Raw genomic sequence first — 18,023 nt, 5'->3', positions numbered from 1 at the left:
TTGTGAGTTCAAATCCCATCATAGCACGTTGTGGAATGAATTCAATAGCAACAGAAAAAATGCTGGATGAATGTAACTGGTTCACTACTGTCCTTCAGGGAAGGGAACCTACCATCCCGACCTGGTTCGGCCTACATGGTTGCCTTCAGGGCAAGTAGTGATAGGAAATAAAACTGCCTTGCCAGTGTCACCCAAGTGTAAGAATTTTAAAAAATACCGGATGGTGATGGGGTTCCACAAGATGAAAAGTGGCACAGAGGGAGCAAGAGAAGGATTAGGTAAGGGGGAGGCAGATAGAAAGAAAGGGAGAGATAGGGAGCGAGGCCTAAGAAGGGTGGGGGGATGGGTGTTGAGAGGTAGGGTCATTCACCAGCGGCACCCAAGACCCATAGGTCAGCTGTGGTAAAACCCACACCGGTGGTTCATCAACATTCTCAATTACACAGAGCCGTTCCAATTAATGCCTCATTTAATACTTACAGTAATCGCAGAGACTTCAGACCATCGAAAGCATGAATTGGAATGCACCTCAACCGGTTGTAGCTCAAAATCCTGAGAAAATAGAAATTAAGAAGGATTTAAAGGAAGATTACAAACCAGAGTGGGGAGGGGGTGGGATTTGTAGAAATTTTAACCACAGCCAGGCCCAATTTTATTCCGAGGTATAATTTTTCATCTCTCACTAATGACTAATGGGATTCTTGTTTGGAGTCCAAAATCCCTCTATTTTCCCCTGGTGGCCTGGCTCAGCTGCCATCTGCAGTTGAAAGGCTGGGCAACTGGACTCCTGCAGTGTTAATCCTGAGTCTGCCGATAGGTAACATCAGCTCGGGACTGCTCTCCTCTTACTCCAACGTGGAGGCAAACTGACTTCACAAAGGAACAGGAGTAGGCCTTTCGGCCCCTCAAGCCAGTTCCGCCCTTGCCTAACAAAAATCTATCAATTTCAGTTTTGAAATTTTCAATTGACCTAGTCTCAATAGGTTTTTGTGGGGGGGGGGGGGGGTGGGGGGAGGGAAGAGTTCCAGATTTCCACTACCCAGTTTCCAGATTTACAGGCAGCCAAAGAGGAGAGACCTACAACCCATCAGTCTGGGCTAGATTCAGACCCTGAGCCCCAGAAACAAAAGGCCAGTGTGCTAACCACTGAGTTCTAGAAAAATAATTTAAAAATAACAAACTTTTCACATCACACACCACAGCACCCAAACATTCATCCACAATTATTAACAGTAACACATACCGATATAATTAGCAACACAAGCATACACTCGTAACAACAGTAACAAATGTACTATTAATATCAATAGTAACACAATAGTAACGTGTACATTATTAGTAACACTTTCACTAATGGTTATGATACTAACACATGCTACTAGTATCAATAATAACACACACACACCAGTGACATCAATAGGAATATATACACACGAGTGATAACAAATAATAGAGAGGATTATGATGCTGGACACCACACTCACAGTGTTGAGAGCTGGGACATGTTGCTGAAGCTGGAATTGCTGAGCATACTGATACTGTTATTGCTCAAATCTCTGCAAAATGGAAACACAACAAACACAATCACCTGTGTCAACTGGCCAACTAAAGCAAGTCTCGTGACAGCAAAGTATCGATGAATTGCTGAACACTCTATGTCCTTTTAAAGACAATGATAGCCATAAAACAAAGGGAGAAAAGCAATCTTTAACATACTTTTTATTCTAAACATTGGCCCAAATCTTGCTGGAAAAATAACGGCGAGTTTATGACGTCATTAATGCGCAAATCGGCCAGCAAGTTCAGGTGAAGAGAAGATATGCTGTGAGTTGCGAATTGCCATAACTTGCTGGACGATTTACGCCTCTTGGCTGCTTGCCTTGCACAATTGGCAGCTCGCCCTCAAACTCCCTGTTACTTTTAAGAACTTGCTGGATTTGCACATTAATTTCCCATTAAACTCAGCTCAGAAAGATTGAGCTCGTACTTAACAACGTAAGTGCCTTTTCAACAATGTGATAATTGTTAATACAATGCTAATCAACCTCTCCAGCCCAGAAAGGGAACAATTTAAACTGTCGAGTCTCATTCCTGCATGTAGTAAATTCTTCTTGGAGATTTCAAAAATTTCAAATGTTCACATTTTTTTCTTACATTTCCTTTCTGTCTTTTTTTTCTCCCACTCTTAATCCAATCTTTCTTTCCCCCTCTTTATTTCTCATTCTGTGCATAATTTGACTCTAATTCACTCAATTTCCTTCTCCTTCGCTCCTATGTTTCTTTCTCAATCCTTAAATCTCATTGATTAAGGAGATAGGCTATTGTTCCCACTGTTCACTAAGGTCCCAGATGCTCCATTGCCCTCACTGCCCCGTTATCAGCTCGCACTTCCAGCAACAAAAATTGTTCAAGCTGAAGGGAGCAGGAAAAAGTTTAACTAACGGCACACATGGACCAACAAGATTTGGCCCAATTTTTTCCCAACGATATGAAACTTCAAACAAGTCTTGATTCAAATTCTCAGATGGTTATTAGGTACAAAAGCCCTAAAGGCCAATGCGCCTCACAGCATCCCAGTCTCTGGGTGACCTGTGAAATGCATTCACCTCAAATACTGCTTAATTGGAAAAGAACAGCAGACCTTGTTATTCATTATTTCCTGTATAAGAATCCAAGGCATTGGTAGAGGGGGTCAAGAATGTGAGGCTGGAGGAGAAAAGGCAGTCACAAGGGACAGAAGCTAGAGAGCCTTGCAAGGGTAAATATTCATCTGTTCCCTGCTAATTAAGGGGGATGTGGAATGCAGCCTAATGGGTGATACAAATCAACCTTATCCTTCCACTACACAGCTAAACATTGGAACAATGCTCAACAACATCAGGCCAACAGAAATAATCCCTCCCTCCTACTTATTCACCATTACATCACCAGTGTGGAAGATTTCCTCTGTGAGCTGTGTAACAAAATCATAAACATGCCTCTTTATAAATGTGTTTATGATTCTGTTACATGTAGTGCACAGAGGAAATATTCTCCCAACCTATGAGCTGGAGGGTGCCTTTGATCTCAACATGAATAATTTACAACAATGATTTGCAAATAAAAAGAGCCTTAATCCCTGTAATCCTGGATTAACGTTTTAATTAAAGGCACTAACAAGGTTATAATTAAGGTGTTGTATAGACGACTAATTTTATAATCCACACTGGGTGCATTGCCCTTCAGGTCTCTGGCTGCATCTGATGCTGTTATTCTGCTACGTGGTGATTTTATTTTAATGCTCTTTAATGTGAGGGATGTCAGTGCTGTGAAATGGGACACTTTTCAATTTCTTACACCAGGAGTATCATTTTAGCTTGGAGCCGGGAAACCCGTACAGGTAAGGTTAAACTCGTTTGACATTTCTAATACAAAAAATTAAGTTCCTCAACTATCACAATGAGGTATATTGCCCCTTTAAATATTGGCCCGCTGCCTTTAAGTGGGGACGGGACTTCCGGGTTTCTGTTGCGCGCACATCCTAATGTGCCTGGGTTAAATCTGGAAGTGAACGTGTTGGAACTGGGATGCGGTCCCGCTCCAAAAACAAACTATTTTTACTGCCCACCCGCCCCCAACCCACCCGTTCCTCAGGGTTCAAATTACCCCCCCCCCCCCGCCGCAAGTGTCAGCATTCAGTGTTCCCTGGTGAGGTGAAGCTTTGATTAGTTGCAGTGTGGATCTCCTCCAACGCTGCCTCATTCAGCACTCCCAAATGTCTGGTATAGCAAGAGTTAGATGCAGGGTTAAACTCTCTCCTCATTGCTCCAACCTCCAGGTATGGTGTGTTAAATGCTGAGTAAAGCTCTTCCACTCTGCCCCAACAATGTATGTTAATCCCAATCTCAGTGTGAAATTACTATTCCATATACAACCTCCCTTACAGCCTCTCTGAGTTAGATTAGCCATTTGCTCTGAATTAGAAGTAGTTTAATGTTGTGCACCCAGGCCCACTAGTAACTGGGTTAAGACTACTACAACAACAATCACAATTTCTTGCATTCATATAGCTCCTTTAATATAGAAGAACGTCCCCACGTGCTTCGGAGAGGTATTATCAACAAAAAATGGACGCCTAGCCAATGAGGGAGATATTAGGAGAGGCGAGCAAAAGCTTCATCAAAGAGGTGGGTTTCAAGGAGGACCTTAAAGAGGAAGGAGGTGGAGAAGCTGAGGGGTCTAGGATGGGAATTCCAATGCTGGGGCTCAGGCGGCCAAAGGCATGGCTGCCAATAGCGGAGCGAAGGTTGGTGGGGGGGGGCAAAATCAGAGGACCAGAGAATTCCAGGGTGAGGGGGGAGCGAAGGCATTCCAAATTAATTTCTCATAGGGCCCTAATAACAGCCTTGAAAGAAGTCAACCTCTGGAGTTGTTTTCCTTCAAACACACATATGGTCTGTCTGGGTACTCTGCCCTTTCCATTGACGAGCAGTCAGGAGTGTCTGAAGACAGAGACTGTGACACTGCCCTGCCTCAGTCTTGCCTAGATTTGAAACCAGGTCACAGAGGTGGAAGCAGAGAGTGCTAATCCACTGTGGCGCTGCTGTTATTTCTGAAGTTAACAATCAATGTTACACAGTCGTTTTATGTAACATCCCATTAATGCAGCAGAGCACCTGGTCCCCCTACTGAATCACCCAGCTCACTCAGACACCAACAGCACCACTGTACTTTCCTACCTTAGTGAACAACACAGACAGTATTAATTATACAGCAGGACGTGCACCGTGTATAAATGAGAGAAGTAATCCTGCCAGAATTGGAAACCGCACCAACTTTCTAGACATCATGGACATCTTAAAATGGAATTAGTATACTGCAACTCACTCCCTGCTATAAATGATTCTACCCATTATTATACGAAGCATGACTATGTTTTTATTATTAAATTATGCATCATTTGACAGAATGTTATAGGAATAACAATGAAGATTTAAAGTGTCACCCACATGAGTGATAACTGCTTGTAGTTAGACAGTTCTTTGGGGATTGTAGTCAGCTGGTTCCCTTCCAAGTATCTGTAAAACAGAACAAAAGCAGTCAATGGTGATGGGCGTGTGCCCAAGTGAGATAAGCGCTCCCTAGTAGAACAGAATCGTTACCTCCAGCAGGAGAGGTGCTCAATGCTTTTGTAACAAAACTATTGAACGGAGAGAGAAAGGTCGTGGAGTGTGAAGGAACACTCCATAAAACGCTCAGAACATTTGCTGCCTTCCTTTGGTAATTTACAGTTCCTTAAATTAGAAATTTGAATCGGCCCTTTTATGAATTATTTTTAAGAGGTGAGCGTGGACCCAGCGATCTGGAGGGTCGCAGCAAATACCACCCTCCCCCTGCCCCCCCCACTCTCTCCCGATGTAGAGAAGGTGGGCATGGAGCCTTACAAATGAGTAAAAGTGGACCCTTTAGGATGGCAGAATTAGGGCAATGGTTGTGGCCATCCAGATATTTGTGGAGAGGGCATCCGTTGAATTATTTTGAGGGAAGGGGGGTTTAGAAAATCACGGAGGAACTGCCAGGTGCTGACGCGGTACTGAAAATATACCTTTTAGTGATCTCTCCTTGCAGCATTCTTTTAACTGGAACTTGGGAGAAGGACACTTGTATCAGTGAGGCATTGCAGTTTCTATAAGGCTCCATGTTACTGGAGCCACTTAGAGGAATATCACTGAATGGTCTTCTGTCTGAAGACTTGTGTCCTTTGGAAACAACACCGAAGCAGCCCAAATTCAAACCTCTTTCAATGTTTCCTGCTCGTTGCATGGGAGTCCAAAATCCAGAATCTTCTGTCATTACTTCCAAGCTAGCTGTAATCCTTCATAATGTAAACTGTTTACTTACCCGAAATTTCAGCCTTTAAAATGATTCCATAGCTCATGGAAAGTTATGTGATTAAGCAATACTGCCCTGGCCTTTAGAAACAGGAGACCGGAGACTTTCCTTTCATCTCTCTGCATTGGATTCCAACCCAACTCCCAGAGGTGGAAAATCAATGCAATAACAAGAGTGTGACATCAGTTTGTTAAGCCTAAAAAAGATCATTCATCAAAATAATTCAGCACACAACTTGCCTACCCAAAGAACTGGTGACTTATCGGTCAGGACAAGATTTAAAGCCCAGTCGCAGAGCTGAAGATGACAAGTTCACACTGAATTTCCTAACGCACTCGTATCTGTTTTAAACAGGAGAAGATAACAACTCAGAAGGCAAAAAGTAAGCACTGGCAGGATAGTCAGGCCCTCAGCGATTATGACCTCTGAATGTGTAAGACGGGGGTATGTTTGGGATTTAGCTGGTGACTCTCCTGGGCGACTAAAGAGGTTGAGGTGAGTGGCAATGGAAGTATAAGAGGTGCTGAGTGGTGCAGAGGTAAGAATAACTGTCGTGAGAAATATAAATAACACACTGGTACACAGTGTGGGATGTTATCCTTGACGGGATGTGATGGCAGGCTAGCTAACCCCCATGGAGGCATCACAGGTGATTCTGTTCTCACCTGATATCCACATGTTTGCACTTTCCAGCATGGCTCACTTGATAGTGACCAGGGTCAGGAACTCCGGATGATGTTTTCTCCCCCCCCCAGGATGGTCACCCAAACAGTCACCCTGACTAACGTTAGATAAGTCAGCAGAGACCAGAGACTGAACTTGTGTCTTTCTGGTCTGCATGTATCAGTACCATCCTGGCCAGTGCATTAGCCCACTAAACTGTTAAGGATGCTGTAGAAGGGAGATAAAGGGAGCTTTACCCTGTATCTAACCCGAGGGTGTTGAATTTCTTTTGTCTTTGCACAGATGAGTACCATGGAGCCTCGGAGCTCCATGGTATAGAGCTCAAATCCACGCCCCCAATAATTTGGGCATCTCAAGCAGCAGGGTCTAGCAGATCAATTGTTCCGATTTAGGATTTATCCTGCAGTAAGGCAACAGCACTAAGAACAGCATTTTCCAAACCTCCAGGCTCACAAAATTCAAATAGGACAAACCAACAATTGTAAGTGTAAATGGGACTGAGGTGTCTGAGCTTCAAGGACAGAGCTGACAGAACTCAGTGCACACAGTTTGGACATCTCTGATCTAACTAATTCTGGACCCTAACCCAGCAATGTACGTTGGGCCTTTACTCTGCATTTAACACGGGCTTCAACTGACCTGGAAGAAAAGAAAGACTTGCATTTATATAGTGCCTTTCATGACCTCAGGACGTCCCAAAGCGCTTTACAGCCCATGAAGTACTTTTGAAGTATAGTCACTGTTGTAATGTAGGAAATGTGCAGCAATTTATACACACCAAGGTCCCACAAACAGCAATATGATAATGACCAGATAATCTGGTTGAGGGATAAATATTGGCCAGGACACCGGGGAGAACTCCCCTGCTTTTCTTCGAATAGTGCCATGGGATCTTTTACATCCACCTGAGAGGGCGGATGGGGCCTCGGTTTAACGTCGCATCCAAAAGATGGCACCTCCGACAGTGCAGCACTCCCGCAGTACTGCACGGGGACTGTCAGACTAGATTTTGTGCTCAAGTCTCTGGAGTGGGACTTGAGCACACAACAGTCTGTTCTGACTGAGAGGCGAGTGTGCTGCCACTGAGCCACAGCGCTGACACTGACCGGGGTGGAGGGGTAAAGAGACGGACAACACTCACCTTTTCTGAGTACAAACAAATTAACCCCAAAACTATAAATTTAAGATTATGAGAAAGCATAAGAGATTAAAATAAACTCATACTCACATCTCAGTTGCATCTTTGGGAATGCCTTTAGGTAAGGTTCGGAAGCCTCTGTTACTGCACCGTACCACCGTATCAACACAGTTGCAGAGTTCAGGACAGCGAGGGCCAGGCAGGCAGCTACTCTCGTTGTTATCCGCTGAAAGGCAGAGAGAAATGATGAATTACAATAGCCATTGGACTGGGCCCCTGTTCATCATCCAGGACAGCTGCGTGCTCTCAGTCATTTCTCCCTTACCCTAGGGGCAGCACTCTGCCGTCCTTGAGCAACAGCTCCGCCAAGACTAAAAAATCAACACAGGAGGGCATCGTGGCTGTGACACAGCTTCTTGCCCACTGCTGCACTGCGCTGGGGCACAAAAGCACAATTAATGTAACAGTTGCGAACTGTGATAACAATATCGGACCCTAATAGTTTCACTCTGCGATATTACTCAATGAATGCAGCCGGGTCACATTTAATTCCCACCGACCTGAGGTTTGAATTCACTTACTTCAATGGGTTTAACAACTTTAGATTTTAGTCACCATTCCCATTTTCTCTTGGGTATTCTGTAACCATTCACAACTCCTTGGGACCCATCTTTTGTTTCCATGTTTGTCCCATCATCACCTCCCTTTGCCTCCGGTAAAATGCTGAAGATGGGGATGTGATACAAATGCACGCTGAGTGTTTGTAAGGTAATATTGCTCAATGTAATTTCAGGCTATAGCAAATGATTAATATATTTTAGTATATTTTCTTATATCAGTGATTCTTCTGGTCAGATGGTGCAACAGAGTAGAGGAATGTAATCCTAAAGTTGTACCCTCTCGAACAGGGTGTGGGTGAACAGAAGCTCCAGTCACTAGCGAGTGTCCTCCCAGTTAATTTGGCTCCTTGCTCCTATTTGTTAGTGGTAGGCCTTTCTCCCCTGATTGTTCTAGTTGTTCAAAAAATAGTAGCAAGAGTTACATCTCATTAATCATGTAAAAAGAAGCTCTTCCACCAGGTCATTTGGTAAAATAACATGTAGCCAAGCCATACAGAGCCGAAGCTCCCAGCTTCAAGGCCTGGCATGTGCTGAATATGCTGGTATCACCTGGCTTGCCAGTAGGGGAGGCCGCTCAATGGCCCTGAGCTAAGGAGTAGATGATCAGACAGGGTTCCTGGTCCTATTAGACACCCGTGACCCCTTCTGGAAGGTACCCGTGCACAGACATCGACAGGTTTGGGCTCAGCCGTGATGCCCTCCATGGGTAACAGCAGACCACCAGTCACTCTCTAGGTTAACGCATGAACGAAGTCACCTGGCACCTGTGCCACTGGACCCCTGCAAGAGTTAATGTCTTTGGAAGAGAAGGAGAGGAAGAAGCTGGCAATTAAAGAACTAAACCACCTGAACCTTGTGTCACGAGTTAGGCAACCAGCGAGGGAAAACTCAACCTGGAACGTTAGCACATCTCGTGAAGAAAAAGGTGAGCACAGCCGAGAGAGGCCCTGAATACCCACACGAAAAGGCAATTGAGTATTCAGAGATCCCCCGCAAGTAAGAAGCACAATTTTTGAATGAAGAGAGGATTCAGCGTGCATGTGTGATTTTTATGTTGCTGAGCTTTTCTCCCATCTCCTGACGGCAGCGACTGATGCTGGGCTTTAGCCCGCATATGTGTCATCCGCCCTCCAGTATCTAGGCCCACTGGCCACACTTCATGTGCCTGCTTATAGAGTGAGTGCTGGGACGCTATTGCCCCATTGAAGAACACAGCAGCTGAGCACGATCCCGGCTTCACCCTACACACGCATAGTTTCGAGCGCGCGTCACTCAATAGCAATCGAGAAAGGGAGTCCGGGCTAATTTTTCACTCCCCACCTTAGTGGAGGGGTACTCTGGCCAATTGCTGCCCTGGTTGATATCAGCTAGCTCAGCAATGACGGTGGACTGAATCTGGATCCTTCTTGGTCTCTGTCATGCTGTACCACAACTGATGGTGCATTCACCAATTAAGCCACCAAAGGAGCTTAGAAAAAAAAAACAGAACAGAACTAAAATACATTCTGGGTTAAAGGAACACTGACGTTATGAAAAAGTGTTGGGCGAACCCTCCTTTGTTTGATTAGAAACGCACAATGTAAGGACGTGTATTGTGTTTGAACACATCGTTGCTTGCAGCTGACATCCTTATAACAAAGATAAGACATAGCTTCTCCAAAATAAAAGAAGAAAAAAGTGCCAGAAACAGCAACTACTTGCCTTTATATAGCACTTTTAAGGTAGAAAAATTTCCCAAAGCGCTTAAGCACATATCAAGCCTGAAAGCATGAGAGAGAAAACACAGGCTTTGGGCCTAATCTGACGAAGGGTCTCTACTTGAAATTTTAACCTCTTTTATTTCAATATTACAGCTTTATCTCCCTCCCCAAAGCAAAACAAATAAATAAATAAAATAGTTTGTCACTTTTTCCATGAACACAGTGCCCCTTTCAGCTCTCCATCCCATTGTGTCAGGGGGATTGGGAGGAGATTTCTTTCACTACTAGTTTTTAAACCCTTCAGTAAAACAAAATCTGAAAATAAACAGTAGTGGCATTGCACAGAAATGGGAAAAGAAATGATCAAACGCACTTTAGCATCTAATAACTGGTCTGCAAGGGAAAAAAGAAATCAGGGAACAACAATCTTTAACCTCTTGATAATATCCGGAAAATGCACCAAAGAGTATAATTTAAACCAATAAGTGAGTGCGTAGGAGGTGGAAGTGGGGACAAGATGCTTTTATAATATGCCTTAATTTCTATAAACAATTGGGAGATACAAATCTGGTTACTCACACTGTGTGGAGAATTGAGATGAAAGGATACATCAGAGGCATGAGTATGTTAACTGAATTTTTAAAGAAAAACACCATTTGCAATCCACTAAGGTATAGCATAACATAATTATACAAAATATTTTTTCTGATGATAAAATCTGTCTATCCTTTAAAAGTAATGAATTATAACTGGGCGCACATACTGATTTGATTATAGAACTGGACCGTTTCTGGGAGTCTAAATAAAACGACAGATTATTTGCTAGAGAAATGACCCTGATAAGCTGGTATTTTACCAGTCTGAAATGGCACAGGGGCATGGAATGTTGCTGCTCCCACGATCTGTGGCAAGGAGCTGGAGAACTGGCCCCATCATTTTACCCTTGTTTTTATCATTTTATTTTCAATGTGTCAATTTTTTTTCCTTCCCATTTTTTTCTCTTGCTGTCTTACTGGGAATACAATTCCACAGGAATTGGCAGCCTTTTGCTAAGTTGCCCGGATGGCTATTCTTCACGTATGAGCCTAGATAGGCTATTTGACTGTGAAGGCATCACAACCAAACTAAATCCTGTCCTAACCCGACAATCACGCTCGTACACTTTCCATTAGGTGGGGCCAATAGATAGCAGGAAGCCTGGCTGAATTTCCCACCCCCCTACCTAACCCAGGGACAACAGTCCTGTCCCCTCTGGGACTCCAGTAGTAACCAGTTTCTGCTTTGACATCTCCCCACTCACCCATCACTTTTTGCTGTCTAACCTCCAGCCACACACCAATCCAGCCTAATACTTTGCCAATTATCTTATAGGTGCGCACCTTGTGAACCAGTCTGCTGTTGTCCACTTTGGAAAGGTACTGGAGAGGCTGCTGGTACCTATGGATTCAGAGCCCAGTCTGACCTACCAACTTCAGAAAGGAATTGAAACGAAAAACTCTGAAGGAGCTGAAACTTTCCTGCGGAAAGGAACTGAAAGTCACCAGGGAGGCTGAAAAACTGGCCTTTAACCTCAGGAAGAGCTAGATGTTCCACTTATTTATGAATGGGTTCTAAATCCAACCTCAAATTTTGATGACTTTCCACCATTTTTCTTCCGCAGTCGGTGAATTTTCAGAATGAAATCCAGCTCTCCTTACCGTCACAGGTGAAATCCTGAACAGCCACATCCTGAATTGGGATCTCCTTCAGGAAGAATGGTTTTTGACAGCGTGGGTTTCCACTCACCACCCTTCTCTTCCTCAGCCACCTCCCCAACCAGGCCAGGTGGCAGTTACAGTTGAAAGGATTGGCCAGAAGATTTCTAAAAAAAAAATGGGAGAAAATATTAAAAGAAATATTGTTTCAAAAATTACCTATTAGATTTGTCAATTATAAATGTTTCACTCTGTCAAGTTACCTTTCATATAAAACTGGCCACTGAATCCACAAAGACACTGAGATAACGGAACATTTCAGTAACTGTTCTGGGCTTTAATATAGTAACCTTATGATATCTGAGATGTCTCTTTGCAAATGTACCAGTTACTCCAATGAAGAATAAGTTCCAGGAACCCCACCCCCAAATTGCACTTCCTGGTGTGGTAATACTGATGGTTTCAAGACCAAGCAGGAAGGATGAAAAGGCTCCAGTGAATGGAGGTAATTTTCACCTTCACTGCTTGGGACGATAAACCGATGGAGCGGATCGCCCGCCCATTATAAAACCCTCCCGAGTTTCATTTCCATTGAAATGAAAATCAGATAAATGCGCTGCTCCACCAGTTTACTGGCCAAGTGGGGAAGGTGAAAATGTCTTTTAAAGAGACCTGTCAAATATAAACACTTTGTTCATTTCCATCGAGACAAGGATCCGGCCTAGACTCTACCCAATCCATCCAATCTTCCAAGGCAGTCAACCAACTTCAGGTAAATCTTCAAAGATATGAAGTTCTGAAAGGGTTGATCAGCCCGGGGTGAGGGAGGAGGGAGGTCGGAAAGAGATTTCCTACGTGTGCACAGAGACAATTTTAACTGTACACTCAATGTAGCAAAATCGTAAATGTTCTTTATAAATGTGTTTACTATTTTTCTTTGCCTATTGTACAGAGAAAATCTTTGCCGTCTGAGAATAACAACCATTAATTCAGGATATTAATCCAACCATGCAATGCACACTTAACTCTCTGACCTCAGGTCCCAGCAGCTCATGAAACACCTTACTTAAACGAGTACTTAATCTTCTGTGTTTAACCTTACAACTTAAAACCACATTCTTAGATATTTATTCATTTTTTTGGGGAAGGAGTTAATCCACGCAGCATACCATTGCTTGTGCTCAGACCAAATTCTACATATCTACTACTCTGAAACGAGAAAACTTTATTCTAAGCTCCAGTCTCATTTAAAGCCTGCTAATTCTGTGCTTATGTCCTATAGTTCACAGTCTAAGTTAAATAGCCTGTATACAAATGGATGGAAATGACAACCTGCAGAGGAAATGATCCAGTGGAGATGGATTTGGGATGCTTGCAAAGGTCAAAGTGAACCAGAAATGATGTAACTGTGTTGGAAATGGTCAAACTGACCCAGATTTGAGCCAATGGATGATAATCTTTCATAAGATGCTGAGATGAATCATAGAAAGGCTACAGCACAGAAGGAGGCCGTTTGGCCCATCGCGTCTGCGCCGGCTCTATGCAAGAGCAATCCAGCTAGTCCCACTTCCCCATCCTTTCCCTGACGCCCTGCAAATTTTTTCCTTTCAAGTACTCATCCAGTTCCTTTTTGAAGGCAGATCTTACATAGTAGAGAGAGAATGGAGGGTGTTGAATGCTCCGGGAGTGATGGTGGTGACCCGGTTATCATACAGCGATAGCAGTCGGACTGAACTAAGGCCAGTAAAGGTGTCATTGTTGACACAGCTGATCAGGTTATTCCGCAGCATCCTGCAACACACATTAATAAGGGAGAAAAAAGAGGAAAACTCTCAGCTAGAAATAATCACATCAACATCATTTCAGATTTCAAAGATTTGAAACAAAATATAAATGAACAATTTCACCATTAATCTGTTCAAACCCTTCACCATAAACACACCCAAGATCATGATCCACTTTGTCGATGGTACTTTTCTAATTAGTACACAAGTGCAACCTGTTAAATGTGCCCCACACATTGCAATCTGCCAATGCTGCTGTTTCAGTTTGAGTCCTGTTCCCATGAGAAGGCACTAAGCAAACGCTGAGGCTTTTACACACGGAGGAAAATTCAAGGGGAACAGTCCTCCCTGGACTACTGCCAAGCTCCTCCCAGGAGATGACTTTGCAGTGGTATTGGCAAAGGCACAGGAGGTGGGCGGGTGCGTAGCATGACAAGACCAAGGAAAGAGACAAGAAGAAGATACCTTTCACGGTATCAGAAAATATCCCACTTTCAACCCGCTCCCTAATTCCCCCCATACAAAGAGTTAAAAACACACAGTCAACACTAGCTTTAATTCAATCAAAGAAATATATTGAAGTTACAACACAGAAAGAGGCAAATTCGGCTCAATCGATCCCTGTCAGCATTTACTCTCCACGCGAGCACATTATATGGGGTACGGTAATGTAGTGGTTATGTTACTGGATTAGTAATCAAGACTAGTTATAGCACAGCTCTAAACTGGGAAATCAGCAAGATGTGTTTTTAAGATGCTAACTGTGTAATAGTCTTAGTGTAGGGAACTAGGTTTTGGGGTCAGGCTGATGGGAAGGAAAGAGGAAAGGAGGTGAGGGGCTGGAGGGGGGAAGCGATTGGGATAGGAGGTGAAAGCAAAGTGAGGGGGTGGGAAGGGGACAGAGGTCGAAGAGGAAAGGGGTGGGAGAGGAGGTGACTGAGGTATAAAGAGGGGGGGACGAGACAGGGGGTGATGGGTGGCGGGAAGGGGAAGAGTTTGGAGAGAAGATGGGATTGAGTGAGCAATGCGAATTGGAAGGGGTAGAGGAGATGACGGGAGTGAGGGGGTGGGGGAAGCAGGATGGATGGTAGGTAGTGGAAAGGAAAATACATGGGGTGAGATGGTGGTGGAAAGGGGAAGGGGTAGGAAGACGTTGGGGGCTGTGGGAAGTGGCAGGGGAGAAGGAAAGGGGGGGGTAATTTTAAGTAGCTCTGCCAGGTGGGAGGGGGACAGCAGCCACTACCGGTCCATCCCACCCTTCCTCCCCCACCCCCCTCACCAACCCCCTGCCTCGCCCCCACCCCCTCAAGGAGAACATTTCTGGCTTGGCTCCGTGGTGGAGCCGATGGAATTCCCGCCCCCCCTCCCCCCACCAAACTGGTGAACTGTCTGCTCGCAGCTCGCCAGGATTATGGAAATAAGCCTCAGCCCTCAAAGCACTCAGGCTAGAGTTGCCAACCCTCCAGGATTGTCCTGGAGTCTCCAGGAATTAAACATGAATCTCCTGGACAATGCTGTGAACAACCCAGGAGAAAAATCATCGGGGCATTAAAAAAATAGTGTGCTTTCTTTTTTCATTTTCTTTGAACACTTTCATTTATTAGTAAAAATAATGGAGATGGGAAAAAAGGCTGTTTGAGTGGGCAAGACAGATGGAGGCGGAAGGTCATGTGTTGGGACTTTCAGGAATATGTCCAACAAGAGTTGGCAACCTACTTGGGCCTCTCTCCAGGGACTTCAGGCGGGTGGTGCGAGCGCAACTTCAGCTGCTCGCCCAAAGTCTGCCCCTAGTTAAAATCGACCCGGGGTGTGGATCCGGGGGATTGGGGGGTGAGGAGCAGACATTGAGCAAGAGGGTAGAATACCATCCCCCTTTACGTTTGCTGCCTTTGCTGCCAGCCCCGTGACCCACCTTCCATGACACCAAAGCCGGCCTGCTCTCCTGGCCGGACACCTCTTTCTGCCCACTGAGAGAGAGAATGAGAAAAACTGAGAAAAGAACTGGAAAAGAGTGACAGAAGGCACATGAATAAAAGAGTGAATGGGGGAGAGAGAGATACAGAAGAACAGGTCAGACAAAGCAAAGAGGGCACAGAGCCAAGCATAGAAAGAGACAGAGAAAACTGGAGGGGAGAGAGAGAGAACCAGCAACAGGAAGGCATCCAAGACAAGCAAGATGGAGAGCATATGTGGCCACTTTCCCTGAGTAACACCACCCGAGACCCATGGGCATATTTTAATTTAATGTGCACTAAAAATCTAAAGTAAGCAGTTTGAGAAACAGCTTAAACTCAGAAAACAGATTAACTGGGTAAAGGTTTGCTTTTGGTAAATGAAACAGATTTACCCTGACAGATGTCCTGATATCAAGCTTTCTCCAGATACCGCAGATTATCGGTGCTGTGTACTTACAGTGTCTTGAGCCCAGAGAGACCAGAAAACATTCGGCTGTGGACCATTTCCAGCTCATTTCCAGTCAGCAGCAGTTCCAAGACCCCTGAAGCCCCTTCGAACACTCCCTCCCGGATATCTCGGATCTTGTTGTTGCTCAGGTTTCTAATGAGCGATGGCGAGAAATATTAATTCAAAAAAACAGTTGATGTGCACAAGAAATAATATGTCGTTTCTATTCCATTCCTCCCCCCAAAAGCATTTTTGCTGTAGTAATCCAACATAAATTGTTTTTATAATTAGCCTTGCACTAAATTGAAAAGTGAAAGTGTTTTACGGAAACAGCAGCAAACAAGGAGTTGATGAAAAATTGTCAAATCCACAAACCATTTGCAAATTCTCCATATTGTTAAAATACATTTTTTATCAAAATATAGTCCCCCTTTTTAATTATAATTTCAATCTATTTTATTAATGAGGTGGGTGGCACTGTGATTTAGCAGGGTCTGTGCACTCTATTCTATTAGGTCTACAGTCTGGTTTCCAATCCATTCCAATTCAACCCACGCAGATGGAATGAAGTCTTCCCTCTCAGATGGCTATTAAGGGCCCATGGTGAAATGAGTTTGGGCAGTCTCTTAATGCAGTTCCCAAAGGAAGCAAGTCCGCAGCACAAATCTGCCCATAATTCAGCACTAATTGGGCAATCCACCTCGGAATATTTGCAAGGATAGATGGTGTAGGAAATGGAAATGTCACATTGGTGCAAGTAGGGAGTGTTCGTCAAGCACATTACTGGGGCAATGTAAAGGGAGTCTTGAACTCCATATAACCTCTGCTATGTTGGAACTGAGTGCGTTCAATATGGACAAAGATGCTCCATTTCTCAGCCCTAGGACCCCTCTCTCAAACACACACAGAAACATACGTGGATACACTCACACAGACACACATGGATACACATACACACGGATACAGACACTCAAACACACGTGGATATACACTCACACAGACACACATGGATACACATACACACGGATACAGACACTCAAACACACGTGGATATACACTCACACAGACACACATGGATACACATACACACGGATACAGACACTCAAACACACGTGGATATACACTCACACTGACACACGTGGCTATTCATACACTGACACACGTGGCTATTCATACACTGACACACGTGGCTATTCGTACACTGACACACGTGGCTATTCATACACTGACACACGTGGCTATTCATACACTGACACACGTGGCTATTCATACAGGCAGATGTGGAAACACACACTGAGACATAGTTGGATATACACACACTGACACACGTGGATACACATACACGTGGATATACACATTCACACTGACACATGTGGATACATACACATGGATATACACACTCAGGCCCACATGGATATACATACACTGACACACGTGGATATTCATACACTGACGTACACACTGACACATGTGGATATGCACACTGATTCTTCACTCAATAGGTTAACGTGAAAGATATGAATGCCAGAAGTGAGTAATAAGGACATTATTGAGAGAGGCAGGAGGAAATGTGCTGATACACAGCTCAGCAGGCGCACACATAATGTTTAGCTTTATTGCATTTGGGAATTTATCAACAGATCAGATGAGTTAACATTGGATTAGAGAGCAGGCTTTGAAACGAGATGCCTGTATTACAGAGCCAGGAACCCATAGGCTTTCCAAATTGAATTTCAGTAATAGTAAAATCCATTTATAATCTAGAAAACAAGGCTGAGTGACATCTCTCTGTACCCCTCCATTCTGAAACCTTGTTGTTGTTATGAGGAGCGGGACACAGTGGTACTATTAATACTTGACTGATGAATGAGACATGAACAATGCGTGCGGTGTCCCAGCAGCCCCGTGGAGTGGGTTCTTCCCCAAATGTCTCCTGAACTTCTCCTGACTCTTACGGGGGACAGTTCTAATGGACACAGGCCACTCATCTAAATGTTCCGTCTTCAAGCTATTTGGCCATGGAAGGCATCACAGCCAATCCTGATCCTGTACAGCTCCCAACATCCTCACTATTCAGCAGGGATCACTGGATCAGAAACAGGAGCAGGAACGCTCCCTAACGCAGGCGG

The 18,023-nt window shown here is 44.2% G+C and overlaps 1 protein-coding gene across 1 annotated transcript in view; it reads right to left on the bottom strand.

The window, feature by feature from the left end:
- The window catches only part of LOC137332578 (slit homolog 3 protein-like), a 612,265-nt gene that overhangs the window by 71,434 nt on the left and 522,808 nt on the right, over window positions 1-18,023 (bottom strand). The window contains exons 17-23 of the mRNA XM_067996507.1: window positions 15,904-16,047; window positions 13,355-13,498; window positions 11,711-11,874; window positions 7,784-7,919; window positions 4,989-5,057; window positions 1,485-1,556; window positions 481-552 (exon numbers count right to left, since the gene is read on the bottom strand). Of these exons, the coding sequence (XP_067852608.1) occupies window positions 481-552; window positions 1,485-1,556; window positions 4,989-5,057; window positions 7,784-7,919; window positions 11,711-11,874; window positions 13,355-13,498; window positions 15,904-16,047 (801 nt within the window). The remainder of the gene's footprint in view (window positions 1-480; window positions 553-1,484; window positions 1,557-4,988; window positions 5,058-7,783; window positions 7,920-11,710; window positions 11,875-13,354; window positions 13,499-15,903; window positions 16,048-18,023) is intronic.

Source organism: Heptranchias perlo, chromosome 14 (assembly GCF_035084215.1).
Source record: "Heptranchias perlo isolate sHepPer1 chromosome 14, sHepPer1.hap1, whole genome shotgun sequence".
Classification (NCBI taxonomy): Eukaryota; Metazoa; Chordata; class Chondrichthyes; order Hexanchiformes; family Hexanchidae; genus Heptranchias; species Heptranchias perlo.
Note: the sequence above shows the minus strand (reverse complement) of the source record. Positions and strands in the feature narration are given on the sequence as shown.